The 22,502-nt window shown below is 27.8% G+C and overlaps 1 protein-coding gene across 1 annotated transcript in view; it reads left to right on the top strand.

Annotated features, from left to right (window-relative positions):
- The window catches only part of LOC119675721 (furin-like protease 1), a 173,547-nt gene that overhangs the window by 140,890 nt on the left and 10,155 nt on the right, over nucleotides 1-22,502 (top strand). Inside the window, exon 5 of the mRNA XM_038086928.1 lies at nucleotides 14,960-15,824. Within this exon, the coding sequence (XP_037942856.1) occupies nucleotides 15,120-15,824 (705 nt within the window). The 5' untranslated portion in view covers nucleotides 14,960-15,119. The remainder of the gene's footprint in view (nucleotides 1-14,959; nucleotides 15,825-22,502) is intronic.

Genomic DNA, 22,502 nt, shown 5'->3' with positions numbered 1-22,502 from the left:
CATACGTATCACTAATATAAGTCGATAAATGTCCGTATTGAAATCCCTAGGAGTTCCATCAATAGTAATTGGAGCTATACGTTTGAATATATTCTTCCCCTTGGAAGATAGCGTGGCATGTTTAATAGTTGCTTTTATTTGAGTCACAGCACCCGGTTGATAAGTGCAACTTTACATCGAATGAAAGTAAATAAATACAGTAATGCCACCCGCGTAAGTTTAAGTTCTAATTACAGTCACGGCGATACTATTATCAAGGGGCAACTTTTATTGATCAGGATGGCTGAGGCTGTTGGTCTTCACTCGCTGGCTTACTAGCACTTACACTTCAAAAAGTATTAATTTGTGTCTGTTGCATTTTAAACATTTCTTACAACAAGTACATCTTACCACCTTTTTCCCCACAACGGTGTATGGAGATGCAATACACCTCTGCTGCCTGCTTTATGAAAATAAGAACATCAAATGCAAAATGGGTTTCGATTAGTTTTAGTAGATAATTAGGAGATCTCTATCCTCTCCGAATTTCTCGTCTAAGACAAAACTCGGCAGGCACATTTTGTGTTATAGAAATTCTAAAAGTATTCTTAAAGTAGATGATTATCTATTATTTTAGATTAATTACCATTGGTTAACCATTGGCATATCCGGTTTTAAATTATAAATAACATTTGTAAAACAAATAATATTTTCTCTACAAAAGTGGGCGTATTCGGTCTTACACTTCACAGTTACCAAAAAATAACCAGCTTCTACAATACATGTATTATATTTACATATTTATATTCATATAAGTATACTAGTATTATATGTTAATAATATTTTTAAATGAGGGCATAATACTAGAAAATTATATTGCATTTGTCTTCTTAAATGCTTTATCATACTTTCCACTTACCTATGTATACATTGTCCCGTTTCAACTGCAATATATTGTGATGAGTTTACTGTAAGTGCAATTTTGTATGCTTCACGGCCCTTTTTCATGGTAAAAAGCTCACTTCTATATATCATAACTTATTTTTGAACGTTATTCGCAGTTGAGCTTCCTGCCAATACTTACCTTGACACGTAAAGCACACAAATAGGCAATTTATGTCAACTGAGGCGTACCTTATCGACCTCCACAGTGGCCGTACTCAAGGATAATGAGTGTCGAAATGCATGCATTCACATAAGATCCCGGCATTACACATAGGAGAGCACATTTGCTGACAAACAATCAGCAAAATGCAAACGTAAACATTAAAACGCAACTCATTTGCATTATCGCTTCGAAAGAGGGCCGTACATTACAGTGATGTGGGCGTGCAACCACAGTTTTGAGTGAACTGAACGCTTGTCTACATAATTTTGTATAAGTGTTGCTCCTGCATGTAAGCATAGAAAGTGTTTAAGCCTAAAAGCCAACAATGCAAATTGCAATGTTGACGTATTTCTACTGTATTTCAAAGAAGTTTGGTTTTGCTGGAGCATGAGATGTTGTAACGAACTTTTGATTTACAAGAGCAAGAGTTTATATATATATATATGAGTTGGTACAGGAGTAGTCGATTGCATAGATGGATGAATATGTATGTGTATAAAGACACCTTGTATATTTAAATAATACTTTAAGTATATTGTCAGGTAACATCTCAAAACCGATGTTAAGTGCAGAGATGAGAATTAGTTGCTGTCTTAACTTAATTGTTTGTTATGTGACAGCAGTAAGTAAAATTGTTTATGTTTATGCTAAAATGTTTGAAGTTTACCACAACTGAAACATGTTTATACTACCGAAACTTTTGCAAAGCATATGGTAGATTATGAGAAACCTATAACTTTAAAAAAATTTTTGCTTTGAAAAGAGTTCTATATTTGTCACTAAAAAGATTTATAATTGAAATACTTATCTACCTACTTGTATAATAAGGTACTATTATTCTTAAAATATAGATTACTTCACTTAAATATCTACGTACCACTTACTCGTATGAAAAAGTTCTGCTGTTCTTGCAATCTAAATGGCTTGACTTAGCACTGGTTTTATAGAAAGTGAATATAAAATAAATTGTTGTTATGTACAGTTATATCATTTGCGATAATTTGAAAGATACATCTTCTGTGTTATACGTAATATTTGATAGTTGATAATTTGTGTTGTTTTATTTGCTATCTAAATATAGTCGTAACTCATCAGGGGTATATGTCCATCATATATTTCAAAGGTACCTCATTTGAAATAGTAAAGCTGTATAACACGGTAAGATGGCCTGTTGCTTTCAGTATGTTCTAGGCTTTTTTAATATTGAATATATTCTTTTATTATTTATATCTTTTTATTTAAAATATTATTACTTATATTAGTACTTATTGAGTTAATATTTTAGCACAATAAGTAATAATGAAACATTTTTTGGAGTTAAAATATCCACAATATTATCTTTTTCATCATGCATCCACTACATTTCACATCTTCCTCTACTTCACACATTGAAAATGTCAACTCTGTGTTATATATCAACTACGAAACTTAATTATATTCCGATCGTGTCTTTACATAATTAAGTATAAATTTGTTTTAACGTATAAAGTAAAATTGTTATTAGTGAAAATTCAAGAAAGTTCCAGAAATGGGCAAAAAAAATTGCAAACACAAACAAAGAAACAAATTAGTTTCACAAAAACCTGCACGAAATAAAAACGAAATAAGTGCTAGCTGACAGCATCAAAAAGGACATAATTTTATTATGAATTAAAATTAAATATCACATTTAACTTAAAACTTCAGATACGGATTTATTATTGTAATATGGCAATAATTAGTACATATTTGTTAGAAGTTTAATAGTATATATATGATTTTAATCCTTATTATTTATTGGAGTTACATATTTCTACCGATTCCTTGTATGAAAATCTTTTTTTTAGTTATCTGCTAATCTGTTTTAAAGTGCAATTTATATTCAAATAAACATTAGCAGAAAAAATTTATTTGCTAAAGCCCCGCAGTGGTTGCCAATATATCAGAAATGTAAGCAATTAACTAGACAAGATATTTTGTAGCCAAACTTTTGTTAAAGAAACTCATTTTAGTCCAGCAAAAACTTTTTATTTATTTTGCGATGCTTGTTACTTCATATCGAAAGTTAAATATCAAATATTTTTCTTTCTTAAAAATCTGAAAATATGCAAATATGCAACTTGGAAACTTCTTAAATAACAAGCAAAGAAAAAGTTAATAACATCAATTGATTGAATTGCAATTTCGTTTAAATAAGAAAACACTTTCAAGTATTTACAGTATTTTTCAAAAATTGCATTCTTTATTGATATTCTGAAGCAGTTGCCCAAAGTGTACTATATGCGTTAATACCAGATATTCCGCAAGTAAAAACTCGTAATTGTTTTAATGTTAATATCGAAAAATGAAATACGCATAATATACGTATATGTACCTATATATGAATAATTGGTATAATACGTATATCTGTATAAAAGTATATATCTTTTCACATATCTGTAATATGCATAAACTGATTTTAAACGCAATTATCGCTTTAAGCGTGCACACACAGTTTAATCAAGGCCAATTTCATGGGGATTGTAGGTGTGTGGTTACGTGCTTTATGACGTCGCCCCTAGAAATATGCAACAACAAATTGAATTGTTTGTAAATTTAAGCTGATTAAAATATTTTATTGTTTTTTACATTGCATAAAGCTTTACGGATACATCAGCGTGCAAAATCAATTAAACCATTTGCAGCAATTGTGCAACAATGATATGATGATGGCATATGTAAACATGTAACTATACAGGGACTCTCATATCCAAGTACATTAACTAGAGCCTAGCCCTAAAAATACTTAACAAGGCGTCACTAAGTTAAGTGAAGTGACCATTAAGCAGTAAGTGAAGTAATATATATACATAATATATATGTATATATATAAGCTGATTTAAAATATTTTTTAATTTTTACAAAACGAATAGTTCGGCAGGTGTCGAACTGCCTTCTAATAAATCTGGTGATGTCAAAAGTATTCATGATTTTTTGGTGCATTTTTATATAAAAGTTTCCTAAATTAGAAATCAATTTCAATCAATTATATATTCGTCATTTTTATTTATAACCTATTGCCATTTTTCGAGTAGCGTAATAATTTCATCACTATATAGCACTGGTTTTGTAGCTTATCTGCAGAGTTCCGCAGAAATCAAAACAAATAGTGCAAGTCTTGTCAATTTGTTCCAATCATCAAAGATGTGTGCAAGTTTTGTCAATTTCTTCCGATCATCAAATATGTGTGTTGCCTGACATTGTAATGATGGAGCATAACTCCAATTTTAATCGCTCTTCCTTGATTGCTTTATTCAAGTGGTTGATTTCTGAGCAGTATAGAATTTTATTAACCATTGATCTAGACTAGAGCAGTTCATAATACACAATTATCTTCAAATCCCATCAATCACTCAACATAACCGTTTTGCCGTCAATCTAAATTTTGAAATCACCAGTTTTTGACCATTAACGTAACGTTTACATTACATACTATCGTCTTTCATTTGTTATTGTATGTATTGATTTGTTCCAAAAATGGTTCGATTTCGTTAGAAATATCACTCATTTTCAAATAAATAAAACATTTTTTACACTAGTGGCGAATTGAGCAACTGTTTTCACTAAAAAAATATAGCGTGAAATTCATTTTTGAAAGAAATGTTTATGTTGACATAATTGCATTGATGTTTTTTAATTTTTTAATTGCCAAATATATAGGTATCAACAACATCTAGTGACAAAAAACGTTGGATGCTTTGTATATTACCGAATGTGGAAGTATAGTATAATTTTTGCAAATCTTAAAAGTACTTTAAGCTTCATTTTTGAGAAGAAACTATTAATCCAGCTTTAATTTGATTTAAATTCAAGCTCTACATATAGGTAATCTATTTTATGGTTGTCAAAATAATGTTTTTGTTAATATTTCTTTCATTTCTGCAGAAAAACGTATTTTTGTGAAAGAAATTTTCTAACTGTCGGACACACTTTATCTTCAATTGACATCAGATTTTCTTCGATTTTTATTTAATTCTCTATTTTTCGATGAATTAACATCCTCCCATTTTACCCATTTTTTGTGTTAAAGTTACTGGTTTTTGGGATTACCCTGTATACGTATACTGTAAGTGCATCATATTTCAAAATGAGTATTTATATATTTCTTCCAATTTATGCACATAGCAACTGAGTAAAATAATAAATGAAATGCATGCAATTTTCACTTGATTATTTATTTTCACAAACGAAAGGGAAGGGTGCCAATCATTGATATATATAACTTAATATATATGTAATACTCATATATTATTACACTCGTATTATTATTACTTTTTTTTCTACGATTGTGAGTCGATGAGAGGTTATTGCCATAAATGAAAAAGTACAAAAATATTAACTGGTATCCTTCCTTGTATTTGTTTAAATGTTCAAAATGAAATTTTTCCCAAATTCATTTGAATTCGCAAACAAAATTATTGAAATTTTTTTTATGCATTTTACTATTAATAAATATATATTTATATTCATATATGAAATTTATATTAAAAATTCATACAAATTATTGAATTTCATTTGATAACCTCCAGCAATGATACCCGAACTGCACTGTCATCATTAAATACATATTATTCTTAGCAATTTCGCATTGAATTCATTTTCCGTATTCGTACAATTCCTTTTCCCAGATTTTAATTTATCTTATGTTGTCAACACTGTCACAGGAAGTAAGTATATCCTGTTTGTGCTGCAGTTCTATCAGTGCACATTGCAGTTTCGGCTTTGCAAAAAATTTTCGTAACTGACGTTAAATGCTTAGTTGCATGTTTTTTTTTCTCAACTTCTACGGTGAGTGATTTTGACAACTCCAATTCAAAATATTCAATTTGAAGGCTATATAAATGTCCAGTGTATGCAAATGATGCGCTCAGTATTTCAACTAAATTTATTTAAAATGTGCAAATAAAGTTGAAAAATTGCATTTTTTTTAAATGACTCTGCAGAAGGACCTTATTATTTAATATGCCTTTCTTCAGTTAATATATATATATATATATACAAAATTATAAATGTCGTGGCACACATACCTACGCACATAGCATAAGCAAAATATATTAAGTTTATTAATATGTAGAGAGTCCAATAAAAAAGTCACTCGCTCTGATGAGATTTGTTAGCTATATTGATCGTCCAGATCACCAGTGGTAGATATACCATTTTTAAGTTTTTAATATAGTTAATGTATTTTTTGGTTAAAGTAGATAATTTTTTTTAGTATATGTTCAATTTCTACTGTAAGAACTACATTATATGTATATATGTATAGTATTTAATATTAAACTTACTGGTCAGGTGATAGTATTTGATATTAAACTTACTCGTCAAGTGATGGTATTTAATATTACACTTACTCGTCAAGTGTGATGGTGATTAACAGTACTGAAGGCAAATTATATAAATCAAAATTTTCTAATTTAGACTTGAAAATAGCAGACACAAAACCAGATTTACTTATTATAATGGTTACAAAATTTAACGAATATCTACGTTAAAATAGTATTCTAAAGCATGAATATTTTATGCAACATATCACAGTTACTATTTATGTTTTTTTTTTATAATTTGTGATTTTTTTTCATTTTCTTATCAATAATATTCACAATACTTACTGTTCTTACTTTTCTCGCAAAAATAAATAATTTTAACACTGAATGGAACAAGTATATTCAAAAATCCTTACTCAAATAGATTTAATCATTTTAATTAATTAATTAGCTTATTTTATTTGTACTTATTACATTCCTCAATCGGCTTAAATCAATAAAATGACAAATGTTGCAATATCATTGGCATTTATTGTCCTATTTAACGAATCTTTCCTTCTGGATATCCTTTTTTGTGTGTTTTTGATAGCGAAATGACACATAAAGTGAAATAAGCTCTGCAACTAACGCCTCTAAGATTGCTCTGTAAATTTATTATCACTTTCTGACACTTTTCCATCATGTTTTTTGCTTTGCACTTTATCTTCCTTATTGTCGTTTTGCCGAATACGCCATCATTGTATAGCTATCCAAGCCATTAATGCATTGAACTGAAAGCGCCTAAAACGCCTAAAGAGCATAAAAATTAATATGGCCGCCATTTTGCTGGCTTTGATTTGTGACAGATTTCAGCAATGACAATGGCATCCTTCGGAATTGTTCAATTATTTGAACTTTCTTATAACTCATTCCATTCCAGCACAATTGCTCCAGTGCCGAAGCGCGCTGGTAAGCGAATGGTATTTCATTAAAAGTAACATAAAAATTGTTGACAAAATTAAACATAAAATTCAATCCAAGTAAAGCAAAATTAATTAATTTCTGATTGATTTGATTAAAATAATAGCTTAAAGATATTTTTTTTAATGAAAACATTAATAATCTCTGTAATTAGGATTCTGATACTATTATTTATATTATTTTTGAAAATATTCCAATTAAATCATAATACAACAATATGTAATATCACAACATACCAGAAGACTCTCTCTTATTAAATAAAAAAACGGCAATAAATTGTTTTTTTTTTTTTGGATGAATTGAAATGAAATTAATTAATTTCAAATTAAAATATATATATTTTTTTAAGTAAAATATAAATATATTTTATTTATTGAAAACTGTTGGAAATTTAAACGCTATAATTGCAATTTTAATTTATCCGTTTAAAGTATCCTTTATGAAGCTTTTTTGCTGTGTGATTTCCCCAAATAATTTCCGTTCCACTCACTTCGTAGTGCTCTTCAAAAGTTTAGCTAAAAAGTTGCCCTCAGGAACATTTTTAAACTCATTAACAATTTTACGCAGCCAACACGCAACTTAAAGGGAACAACGGAAGGCAGCAAATTGTGCGATAAAAAGGAAATAAGCTAAAGAAGGAGAAAAATAAACAATGCCGATAAGGTATGAAAAATATTTAAAGGACCTTTATTTTCACTGTGTATGTGTTAAGAATTTTTCAACACAAAAGAATGTTCGAAATTATAAGATCGCCGCAGGACCTCATAAATTCTTTTCTCCAAAGGTAACAGGAATATTTAATTTATATTAGATAAATTTATCAACAAATTTGTTTTTGTTTTTATTTTTGTAAGTTTTTAATGTAATTTGATGATAAATTTGTCGATATAATTTACATTTTATCGCATATCTAACCATCTTAGGAGTCAGAGACTAAATAGACAAACAAAAGTTAAATTTTACGATTTTTAATGTACGCAAGTAAAAAAAAACTAAATTAGCAAATTGAATGCATTCGGAAGAAAAGTGTTAAGAGGAATGGTCTGGTAATTGAAGACACCCATACAAAAACAAGTCATCTAAGCTTGTACGAGAAACCGGAAATTGACACTACAATAACAATCAAAAGATTGAGGTTCAACGGGTAGACAACTGAGTACGTAATTACTACTCAAGATGAAATTTGTTCTTTGCAATGAGCTATAAAAAGCGGAGCGACTGAGAAAAATGGATTCTTCTTCTTGGATGTACCGACCCTGATGTTGCAGACAATAAAGTGAGAAATTATTGAACTGTTGCAAAAAAATACGGATAAATAGAGTCAAATCTTTCTGCAAGCGAATACCGAATATAGACTGTGATGATATATGATGATATATATTATACATAAATGAATTTATCAGTTACCAGCATTTATAGAAAGAAACCTTAATCGAAAAAAGAAATTTAGTTGAGTTAAAGAAACTTAAACCGAAATATGGATTTTTACATCATGTAAATGGGTTGTTGATAGGCACAAGGTATCTATCAAGTATCCAAAAATTTTATCTAAAATTGAAAAGGAAAAATTTAAAATTCATTAATAATATTACCAATTTAATTGCAATAAGAAGTCATTATATGATAAAGTGACAGTTGAACAGATAATCCCTAATATAATTTTTTGTTAAAGCTATAATATCGAGAACAGTAGCAGATTTGTTTTTATATTTCCAAACAAGAAATAAACTATTTGGGGTTTTATTGAGTAATACTAGTTCCCGGTTATTGTTATTTGCCTTTCCCTGCGAAATTTATTTGTATCACACTTGACAATAGATGTTGTCAATTGGACTTATTGATATTTGTATTAACACTCGGCATTTCCACTTAATCTATTAATAAACTTAATAGTGAATGCAAATATGGGTAGCATCGTATATTTTATGTGCAATAATAATTGAGTCTAACCTAACATTTTTCCACTTCTACAGATGATACACTCTGCATGGCATATATATCTTGATCTATGTAAAAGCATTCTATGCGGTTTTATATGTAACACATAGGTTTGATCTAAGCGAATGCATAAAAAATTGTTTAGGGATTTCTCCCGCTAAACGTTGGGTGAAATATAATTTAAATTTTTAAAAAAAATTTATAAATAAATTTTTATTTTAATTTTAATTATTAAAAAACAGAAACGTAAAGTAGAATTAGCTATTTCTTTCATATAAATAAAGGAGTTGGATTATTTTTCGACTCACATTTACTGAAAACTCATATTGCCTATAGAAAGACCAAAAAATAAAAACATATGGCAACTATGATTATTTCTTTTAAATATTTTATCTAATCGTTTTTATTTAGTTCCATTTGAAAAAAATTTCGTTAGATAATAATTGGAAAACTGAAGATATATAAATGTACTTTTCGATTTTCGGAAAATATGAAAATCGAGTATTCTCTTCTTTTTTGTCTTATTTTTTCTGATACATCTCTATTTGATCAGTCAATTAGAAATTTGGTCCAGATTATAATATTAAGGGCATTTGATTCAATTCTGCATAAGTTTTTACTAAAAGTATTAATAACATTAATATTTATTACCAGGTATTCATTTCAGAAATATTAATTGGCTTGAAAAATGATAAAAGGATCAATGAAGCTAGCAGTAATCTGGTGTCTTTATACACTGCTTAAAACCAATTTTATAAGCTATTTGATAGTTTATTTTATATCTTTACAAATACATAATACGCATCTTCAAATTTAAGAAATATATTTAGGTTTTTATAAATATATATAATCACGTCTCTATCATGGTTTAGATGGGCTGCAGTGTTTCCACTTATGGACCAAATATTCCTTTGAGGTATACTTAAGTATGTATATAAATATATCCACTTAAAGACATTTATTAGACTTAAAAATTATGTATATTTTTTTAAAATTTTTCTACTCATTTGATATAATTTCAGAAATCCACAAGAGATTACTTGCCCAGGCAGGCAAGAGAAAATTTATTTTTTTAATTATATAATTACTGACTTATATGCATTTGACAGTTGCAATTAAATTAAATTTAAAAATAAAAGAATTGAAAAGTAAAAAAGTTTTATTCCCTATTCAATATAACATTGTTATTTCTTGTCCATTAGAAAATGTTGCTAATACTTCCAAAGACAATTTGAGTAGAGGGAATACATTTCAGAGTTGATAAATAATTAATTCAAGTTTATGTGAAAACTTTAGAAAATAACTTTGCAGACACATTATTCCACAAAGAGTGCATAAATTAGAATTTTATACTACATCAGGAACAACACTACGAGGATATGGAATGGGTACACACAATTGCCTGAATTGAGCCAATGGACGAGAACTATTTAATCTGTTTTAATTGAGTTGGTTCGCATATGTAAATTAAAATGCATTTTACAGCTGATAATTGGATTGATAGTTTTTATTAGAATATTATTATCAGGGAAATAATCTTGTATTTACTTAAAACACTCAAAAAAGACAAACAATTTTATTTTAATAATGATAAAAATATTACTTTTCTATTTTTCATAATTAAGTCTATTAAGTCGATTTAATAATATTTATGTATAATTCTTTTGTATAATTTTCTGAGTAGACAAAAGCCTAGATATCATTCATTGATTTCTTAAAAATTTTCATTTGTATTGACTGAACCCATATTAGTACGTATAAAGATTAATGATAGTGAAATACATAAATAGACTTTTTAATAAAAGTAATGTATTTCTACACTGTCTAGTTGCGAAATAGGCACACAATCTGAATATTGCCTGCAGTGATGAAGACACGAAGCGCAAAGGAGAAGAAGTTATAAAAATTCTGGGACCTTTTTTCTGTTGCTGTTCGGCTTTTTTAACGAACTCGACTAACATATATTCCATCTACCAGTTTTGGAGACTAAGATTCTGCACAAATATTGAATTAACTATTATCTTTAAATTTGTCAATGACACACATATCTTTAATAATGTATATTTTCATTTACTGCCTTTAAGTGGTCTGAAATGGTATCGCTACGGATTTATCAGGTTAATTTGTGATCTCTGCAAGAAAGTTATACCCCAATAACTTATTTGTCTAACGTATTGTAGTTTCTTCTAGTTGTTCTGTAATAAAAAATTTTTTAATACATTTTATGGATTTTTGAACTTTCATACTTAAAGGAAATTAGTTTATGATATGCAGTTATATAAATAATTTCGATATCAAATAGTCATATGAAAAGTATTCATAACTATATAAAATAAACCAAAAATATTATTTTTTCTTATTGAAAATATTTCTAAATTGTTTATAATATTCTTATGTAAGTTTTTTAAAATAATTTTACCTCAATTACGAGGTCGGTTTATGTTAATTGAAATCAAAGCATAATGTACGCTTTTGAACAAAAATTGTTACTTTTATTCATGATGCGGAAAATATGCCAGTGTTGCAAGTAAAACAAAAATAGTATTAAAAATAAAATAAAATTGAAAAGGAAAAAACTACAACTACTATTACAAATGAATAAGCAACAATCTATACAGATGCATTCTTTTTAAATCCAAATATTGTGTATTATATGTATACCATATATGATATCTGTTAGTTTGTAGTTTAAAACTTCATTTCTGTAAACTTCACTACTTATTGTAGTGATATTTTTATTATATTGCTAATACATCATATTACGAGATAAAATAGTTGAGAGATATAGATCAGAAAGGAAAAAAACAATCAAAGAGAAAAAGTGTAAATTTAAATTGAATAAAAAATCGTCCTTACGTTGTCTTCAACAAAATTGTCCTTTCCCGCTATTGGATACTTTTGACTTATTTTTATTTTTTGGTTTATACATTAAGTAAGATCCAAAAAGTTAGTGAAGAAACGAACGCAATGACTTAAAAAAAGAAAAAAAAGGGAAAAATATGTAAATTTCTTAAGGCCTCGACATATGGCGAGGCAGAGAGATAGTAGGACTGATATGGATAGAAAAGAATTTAAGATGTATACTCACTGCATAATAAGATTTTTACATTTATTAACTCAGTTAATACTATTTATCAGTTTTTTAATAGTTAATATTAAACTGCGGGCACAGCTGGTCCTTATACGGTTAGTGAAAGCGAAAAAATAAACATGAACATAACAAAAATCGCCTTCAACAAATTTTCCATTCCCTCTACTGGATACTTTTGTATTATTTTTATATTTTTGTTTATACATTAACAGTCGCTCCCCTGTATGCATTACTTGCATCTACATAATTTTAAATTTATAAACACAAAACGTTGCCTCCATTTAGGCGCTTTTCAACTGCATGCACACAATATCATAGCATATTTTATTTCATGCTTTTGCCTTTGCCTTGATAGCTGCACTTGCAGTGATGCAATAAGCAGGTATACACTAAGCACTGATGCAGCAGCGATGATATTTGACTGTGTGTGTCCTGACAAAAAAACAAAACTGCAAGGAATAGACAAAAGATATTTTTAAAATTATTTTATAGCATTTAAGGTAAAATTTGTGCAATCCAAAATATTCCTAAGTGATAATGTTAGCTACAAAAACAGTAAATTAATTTTAATAAGTAAAATTTATGTACTTTAATAATTTTATTCCTAAACATTTTAGGTTTTCGAAATATATGTAACACTTTGATTTTTAACGTCAATGTATAAACAATTAATGCTATTACTAATTATAATAGAAGACTATAATGTCCTACTTATAGCATCAATAAATTAACATATTGCTATATACTTACTTAGTTGACTATTACAGACTTGAGTGTTTTTGGTAGATTTCACGATATTATGTGCCTTTTTGGAGCATCCTTGTGCCGTCCATAGCATTTCCTAAGAAGCTGTGGTGTCAGTCTTGAATTATGCGTCTTTAATAAATACTCACTTACTGAGTTAGCTATTAAAGACTAGAGCCGTCCTTGGCCGCGTCCAGTTGAGTAAACCAACCAGTTCAATCAGTAGCTTGTTAGCTCAAGTAGTAGTGTTGAGTGCCTTCATATCATTGGTCATCTGGTACTTCAACCCTAAATGAGGACGTTCTCCAGCTCGATGGGTACCGATTTAATACCTTAATCGTTCTATCTCACTCGATACTTGCCAGTATGTAAGGGATCAAATAACTTTTTTCTGAAGTGCTCCTAATACCTTTTCATCATTATTGTTAACTGTCCAGCCATACAATACGACAGGCATTATAATAACCTGATACTCTACAAGCCTTCTATAATAATGTCATCTATATAATAGTATAATAGTATATTATATATCTGTATTATGTATTAGTTAATAGAGATAATAAATTTATTTATGAAACAAGAATTTTCTACTAAAAAAATAAATTATATTATATTTATAATATTTTATTTATTGTTTAAGATAATAACGCTTTTTATTGAATAAAAAACAAAGATTATATACTGCAATCCTATATTATATCCTATATTATAACATATAACCAACTTGACGTTCGAAGGATTCTAAACTCGAAAGATGAATTTGAGTTTCATTTTTTATAAGTTCATTTGTGGTATTGTCGGTTATTAATGTACTTCTATAATGAACAATTCAACAAAACATCTTCTTAACAGAACTGTGCACTCATTCTAAATCGACCTAAATTTATATAATTTATCGAATTATGGAGTTTCAAATTTGGTTTCGACGACAAAGGCACTTACACTGGTTTTCGAATCGAATCTCTAGTTCAGAGTGTCAATCTACTCTTCGGAACTGCTTCTGAAATGTATGAGTTTCAAATTTGGTTCCGACGACAGGCACATACACTGGTTTTCGAATCGAATCTCTGGTTCAGAGTGTCAATCTACTCTTCGGAACTGCTTTGGAAATGTATATGATTTAAAGGCATGCTTTGAAATACCTTAACACCTTCTAGACAACGTCTGATTATTTTATTTTATTTTTGTTTCAAGATTTTATATTTTATTGCCCAATTGCAATTTAGTATATTTTTCTGTAAAATGAAGTAATATTATATTTCTATAGCTACACGCTGCACTAGCTAGCTCCTACTCAACATTCTAAAAAAGTTTTTTCATTCGAGTTATGAATCAGCTTATTATTTACTGCCGTTTTATATAATATGCATAAATTAATGTATGATGTAATTAAATTGGTTTTCTTCCATTCATATATTCTACATTATAAATAATTACACATATATTATTTGACAGAGTTAACATACGTTTAAGGAGAGTTATATACACATTAAAATAAATTTGGATAATTCATTTTTATATTTACAACGTTTCTATGTAAATGCCATACACAATATTATCCTTATGTATTAATTTCTTACCAGAAAAGATTAACATTTCCACATTGTGTCACACTATGTATATTTCTTTACACTATAGTATTTATTTAAACAGGCGTGAAGTTTTTTGTACTTTTTGTAGTTAAGATCGTGTTTACCATTATCTTATTTTATTTTTATATTGAGTTTCCGACAGCATAATACAGAAACGGCAAATAACACTACATAAAACTAATGCCAAAAAATATTCTACTTTTATAATGTAACACTCTATTTTAATAATATCTAAAATCCGCAATATTTTTTTGTTCTTTTGCAGATTTCTACTTGAAATTTTACGCAACAATTTGAACTTTACACAATTACACCAAATGCTTGGTACACCTTTCAAAGTGTAAGTAATAAAAAGCGACACTTTTATTTCCGCCCAAAAACACACTGCAAAAGAAAATCCTTCACCTTTTCCCATAAAACGCACAATGAAAGACGGCGTTGTACGATGGAACGCCGTGCAAAATTTAAACGAAAATAAAAATAAAAATAAAAATCAAAATCAAAATATTAGCATAAAAAATAGAAGCGGTAAGAACAACGTAACAACCAACAGCGACTATAATATTGTATATACACATGTTGCTGACAATGCTGTACCGCAACATGTTGCACACGACAAACAGAGAACTTTGTTGATAAATGCGTGTCATAGCGCCAAAACCGACACGTTAGAAAAAGCAAATGATTGTGATAAAAATGAAAATATACATAAAAACTCGTCTAGTTTTTTAGTGCACAAACGTAATAGACCTAAACTTTATGAAATTTTAGATAATATTTCGTTTAGTAGACGTTTTTTAATTAATTCAAAACGACATAATCAAGAGCAACATTCAACACGGACACTTTTCGGCATTAATAATTTATACAAAATTTTATTAATTTGTTTACAATTTAGTGCGGTAGTATTTTTGTGCAATTTAAATGTCGGTTTCGCATTAGCAGCTAAACTTGATGAGTCCAGTGTCGAACTAGGTTTTGATGAGGTCTTCGACGGCAACAGTAACAGTCTCAGCAACAGTGGGAGTGCTAAACACTTTACGCACACGTGGGCTGTTCACATACCAAATGCTGATGATGAGACAGCGCATCAAGTTGCTAGAGATCATGGTTTCGTGAATATGGGCAAGGTGAGTTTCAGTTTAATTATTTTAATTGCAATTTGGTTAATAGTGAAATGATATATTTATTAAATAAGACATTTTAAATGGTGTAATGGTATTTTTAATTAAAAATTATAAAATCTTATTTTTTTCTTTCATAAAACGAATAATTTTCAATATAAAATGGAAATATAAGCTTAGAAAGAGTATTTTTAATTTTCTGTTAAAGGATGTGGAGATACCGCTATTCTCTTTGAAATCTGCTGATTATCGGTCTTCGCTCTATTATAAAATCATTGAACCAATAGTTATTCTCAGCTAAAAAATAAGTGTTGACAATAGTAAAATTCTGTTATATAAGTAAACATTTAATTCTTTATTTAACAATAGATATAAAAGTTGCTTTTGATAAATAAATTATTTTTATGTATTATAAATTTATTAATGACCAACTCTAAATTAGTGAAAGTTAATCAAGAGCTTTATATTCCTATTTTTTTTTATTCTTTTTTTGAGATTTTGCAGTTAGATCTAGTCCTTCATATTTTCTAGTTTTTAAGGGTCAAATAATTGGAAGTAACATAATTTTAAATAAACTTTATATTTATTTAAAAGTATAATATTAAAAATATTTTGGACTAATAATTAATGCTTGGGGGGCTGCTGTATCTTGTCGCTATTGTGATAGCTTATTATCGTATTGTTTTAGATGCATATGATTTATAAAATTGGTGTGGTGTTTTCGGTTAATATATTTAATTACCAGGAATAATATTTATTGTAAAATATAGGCATGTAGGGGATAAAGAGGAACAAAAGAAGAGGGGTTCACTGTCGAAATAAGTTTAAATGATATATTAATGCTTGAGCATATCATAACATTTAAGTATAACAAATGTATATTAATTAAATAATTACTTATTACAAAAAGTAATTACAAAACAACATTTTATATTTTCAGTATAGCAAAATACGATCATGGTACTAAGGATAAAAAATTTTTAAGATTAAATTTTAGTTTAGGTTTTATTGAATGAGAATATATTAATATAAATGAAATTGTAAATTTTTACTAGAAATGGAAAAAATATTTTAATACAACATAGAAAAAGAATTAGCGAGAATAATCAGTAAAAGCAATACCTTCTAATTAACCTTCTAAATATATATTTAGATATATATTTTATATTAAAATTCTCTTCAATTATTTTCATGATATTTTAAATAAATCTTCACACTTTATTTATGCTAAGGAAAGAAGCTAATTACTATTATTATTAGCTGTCATTTGTATTAAGGCACTTATATTCTTCATTATATTTCCTTTCAAATGTACTTATTTAAGAATACCTGAAGCAATACTAATTTCCCACAATTGACTGCATTAAATTTGTGTTTGTATTTAATTTCTTAGTATTTTTGTGAACAATTATCTTAAGGGTCCGCACTTGAAATTCCCTTGAAAGTCAAATTAGTAAAGTTTTTTTTTTACCTTGCTATACAGCAACTTTCAATGAAGCGTAAATAAACTTTTGTTAACATTTAGCTCTGAGTTGGTTGTTGTCGCGATTTTGGCAGTCAATTGTATGTCCTTATGGGTTAAAAACAAATAAAAGTTTACTAGTTTGTCGCCAGGATGCGAAATAAGCCAAAAATGTGCTGTTAACTAAGGCAACAAAGTACAACTAAAATTTTTTTGTTTGAATTTTTTATTGTATTAACTTTACAGTCAATTTGAGTTTGCTAAACTTTAATAAGAAGTGGCAGCTGTATATTTACTAAAAGTTAATTTTAACTTACTAAAATATAAATAATATATATTAAGAATATATGTAGATTGTTTAAGTAAAGGTAAAAATAATCAGTAGATTATTAAAAACCTTTTAGTAAGTAATACTAACTCCCCTATTCTGCGTAATTGATAAATTTACCATCTTGTTTATTTGTCAAGGTTGACAATTTGTCAAGGTTTTGGTATTTTATGCTATAAATAGAAAGCTCTTTTTTAGATAAATTACAAAGTTTACAAATGCTCTTGACGAATAAAATGCGCTTTTCCCACTCCTGTTTATTTACAACATTAACCTCTCCGATTGGCACAGAATTACCGATGCTTTATAATACTAATTATTACATTTTGATATCTTTAGCTTACAAATATTTTTGTTATAATAAATATTGTTTCTATTATTTAATATAACTATATGCGTAATATTAAGCTCACGTGTTTAGCTTTCGTAATAAGGTTTATGTTCTGTTTATTATATTTTATAGCTATCTTATAAAAGGAATACTAATACGAAAAAGTTCACTTCATATTTTCAATCGAACTCTCGTAACTTAAATCACCTGCAAAAATCGTGAACTATAATAAACTTTTTTAGGTTTCACTCACACAGAAGCGTCAAAGGATGGATTTTTATAGCTATTATTTTGCTATTTCCCTAACTTTTGAGAGTTTATTTTGCCTAGTTTTTACTTCTCATATCCAGCGATGACACAACGCTCTAGTTATTTGTCTCTAAAGAACTTTATATCCCTGGTCCTATATTGAAGCTATCAGTAGTTTTTGTTATTGCAACAACAAAATTGAATTTTATATTCTTTAATTCGATTTGAACTTATACGTATCTGCATACGACTACTTGCTATATAATCATCACCCTCAGCAGCAGATAGTATATCTATCCACTGCTATGCTCATTTAACTTGATTGCTACTGTGGTCCAGTCTAGCAAGACTGTTGTCATGAAAAGAAAAGTTTCACTCAATTTGGCAACCATTTAGCAGTAAAATCAGATTATTCAGCTGCCACATAAGTTTGTCGTTCGGGTTTCAAAATTGCCGGTGCCACTAAGTTATGCTGAAGTTTTTCCCAGTGAGTATGAGGCCTGTTTAGGCTATAACTTATTTTACATCATAAGTTTTTTTATATGTAAGTATAAACATTCTCACATGGGTAAGTAAATTTGAAAAACTTTTAGGTATTTTTTTCTTGTAATATCTTGTTGTTGTTGTATTGATTGAAAACTAACTTACAGTGATTTGGGTTTGATCACAAAATAAAGTTTTTTAGTCAGTAACTGTCCTGCAGCTAAGTTTATTTTCTTGTTGAACTTTCTCACCAAATATTAAGATATTTTGTGTATCTTATGTTAATATTTGCATAAGGATGTTTTATATTTTGTGTAATATCACTACAGCAATTTTATACTAATATAAATTTGCATAATTTCAATTTGATTTGAGTGATATTTTAGTTTAAGTGATACTTTGCATATATGCCGTAGGGCCCAATTTTAATATATGTTTTTGCAAAATAAATTGAATTTTTTTTTTGTTAAGTAAATGTCATGGATACGCAAAAGTTTATAATAAGTTTTGTGTAAAATTTATGTAGTTAAAAGTTTAAGAAATTTTTATTTACTTTTATAATTGAAAGTTTTATTTGAAAAAAATTTATTTTGGTATTGCTAAAAATTGTATTTTATTTTCTCACTGAGTAAAGAAAAATTGTTTGCATAAATTGCAAAAGCGAACTAAAGTTCTTGTGCTTCAGAGAAAACAATAAACAACTGCAATCTTACAAAAATATTTTTCAAATATTTTATTTTTAATTTATAGAAACTTTTTCTAAAAGAAAAATTATTTCTTTAATTTAGAAAATGTACAACTATAACTTCAATTGCGAATACCTATGCTTTTGAAATACCTTTATATTTAAATGAAGAAAAAATAACATAAGCATATACATAAAATATTTACTGAAATTGAAAATCTAATTTTCTAATTTTTCAACAACCAAAAAATTTCTTTATTTATATTTGTGCAAAATGAATAAATATACACGATTTTATATACATATTTTGTGAAACTCAAATATTTATTTGCAAACATTACAGAAATTAGCACAGATAAACTTTTTTCCAGACCTAAGCAAAATTTATTTGGTTGACACTCATTCTCACAATAAAATTACTCATACGCCATGTGGAATATTTACACATTGAAATTTTTCTTTAAATTTTAAAGTCGTAAATATATCTAAATAACTATATATTTATTTATATATATATAGAAGATTCATATCTACATATAAATTACTGTAAATTTTTGTAAATTTCTTTGAATGTATAAATTCTTATTACACAAAAATATATTTGTACATGTATTATTTATATTTTTAATATAAATTGTCTTGAAAATTATTTAATTTTCATTTCTTTTTGTTTTCCATTTTGGTTACTTAAAGAAAAATCTTTGAAATTTAACAAAATACTCATTTTGTTTTCAAGTCCTAATTTTTATCTGTATTTTAATTTATTCCTTTATTCATATAAAATAATTTATCAAGAAAAGATAAATTGAATCCAACTTCAAAATTTTTTTGTTTTATTTTTTGGTTACGCTTCTAAAATTTTAAAAAATATATAAAATGAGAATTAGTAAACAGAAAGAAACCAATAAAATAATTTTCAGATATAAAATCTAATTCTAGTTCGTAACATACATTATTACAATTATATTATTATTTATTTAGTAACTACTCTTAAGAAATCAAAATAATTGGAGTTTGACAAAACGATAGAAATAACACTAGAAGATATATTATATGCTGTCAGATCAATGCCAAATGGTTTTGATGATCATGGATAACTGTGTGCTCTCTATATGCTTCCAACGAAAATGGAATAAGTGATTTTAAATATATTTATATATTTCCAGAACAACATCTGCAGCGACAGTTTAGTTTTTTGTTAACGTCTTTAGCTTTTTAAAGTTGATTAGTTAATGTAGGATCAAGTTCTGCAGATCTTAAATGATGATTAAATGATTGTTTACATGATATTACAGAATTATGGATAATGAATTAGCTAGTTACATTATCAATGCCAGTTCTACTAGGAAAGTTATTATCCTAAAACCAATTTGCTTAGTACAATTTCTTTGTTGGGTTAATGACTTTTTGCGCTTTGTTAATAGAGTTTATTTACTTATTAAAAAAATAATTTATGTTGTAATTTCCGGAAATCGTCCACCGCGACTACGAGTTACATGGTCCATTCGATCATTCCAATTTTTAATTATTTTTTGCAATAAATATGTCTCGTTATCACTTGCCATTCATCATTATGGCATCTCCTTCCTCATTTCGAAAGATATAAGGACCGATGACCTTTACTTATTGCCGTAGTCATTTAACCAGAAATGAGCTTTAAGTAATATATCTACTATATTTCAATATTGCTTGGTTTTTGGAATATTGAGATTTAAGGTAGAATATTTATGGCTATAAATTATCAACAACAAACGTACATATATATTGTTTTCAGTTATTTGTGTATTTATTCATTTTATGAGACTTAAGCACTATGGAGATGGTACGTACCAATACCATGGACCTGCAGTTCACAACATCCACTTGAAATATTCAGTTTGCAGCAAGCTTTGTCCTTAAAAAATATAATCAGTAATTTTTCTTTAAGTCTGATTTTCATTTTTGATTTCCTTTATTTATATATGTATTTATTTTCTTATTAGAAGTGACATTATTTTAGTTACATATTAATATTGATGTTGTCTAGATTATAAATGATAAACAAAGATAACAACAAGAAAATTATCATGTAATAATAATACTTTGATCTTTCTGCATAACTTTTTAACACTACTTAACTTAAAATATTCCATAAAATTTTATTACTGAAAACTCTCAAGTCCTCCAATTTGCTTTCTTATCGTCATTATAAGGTTGGCATGAGTTAATGCGAATACAAATTAAATAATACAATGGAAATTATGTCTAAGGAAGCCCTTCTGTGATATTTTGTATATGTTAAGAAAAGACGTTTAGCTTATTCATTACTGCCATTCTCAGAAATGCGTTCTTCAAATGGAAGTTACTAAATGACAATAAAATGAGGAATAAAGTGGGAATTTTTTACTTTTGTTGTTGTATTTCGCATTTATTTTTCTAAGTGTAGCTCCATTAACAAAACATTAGTCAGAAGCAGAAGTATAATACCGTTTATGCGCAATGCTTTTTCATTACAATAACAAAAGCCTTTGTAATGCAAATATGAATAAAAAAGACAAAAATGATAAAAATACTTAAAAAGATATGATGGCTGATGATGAGCATGATGTATATGAGGTAGATGAATACTTGGCTGAAGTATTACAGCTGCTCAACTGCTGCTGCCATTACTGCTAGAGTTGCTTTTTTAAAATGCTTGCAACCTGGTAACTGGCAACTGGCAACTGACAACTGCCATTAGTACAAGCATCAACTGACTCATTTGTTCGAGCAGTGCGAGCACAATATGAGGGACAGCAGCAACAGCAAAAGTTACCTGTCAGAACTTAAATGAATTAGGGTATAAACGCTGTAAGTTAGATAAAACACTAACCTAATGACAAATATAAAGTCTGTCTTTTTAATTATGAATGCTTAGGAAATTTTAACAAAATATTTCTTATAAACAGTAAAATTAAGTATCATGAAGTTTAACATAATAAAAGTAATTATATTTCTCAAGTGCTAAAGTAAAACTGAAGTTATTGCAATGAAGTTGGACACCATTTCAAAAGGACTAAAAATTATTATTTTACTTATCCTTCGATAGTGCTGTTTTCATGTTGCACAGCTGAGTATAATGCATAGGATGTACCTATTATGACATTCAAATTAGTGTACTTTCTTCT

The sequence above is a fragment of the Teleopsis dalmanni genome, chromosome 2, assembly GCF_002237135.1.
Source record: "Teleopsis dalmanni isolate 2A chromosome 2, ASM223713v2, whole genome shotgun sequence".
Classification (NCBI taxonomy): domain Eukaryota; kingdom Metazoa; phylum Arthropoda; class Insecta; order Diptera; family Diopsidae; genus Teleopsis; species Teleopsis dalmanni.
The sequence above is the reverse complement of the archived record's forward strand: the minus strand, read 5'-3'. Positions and strand labels throughout refer to the sequence as shown.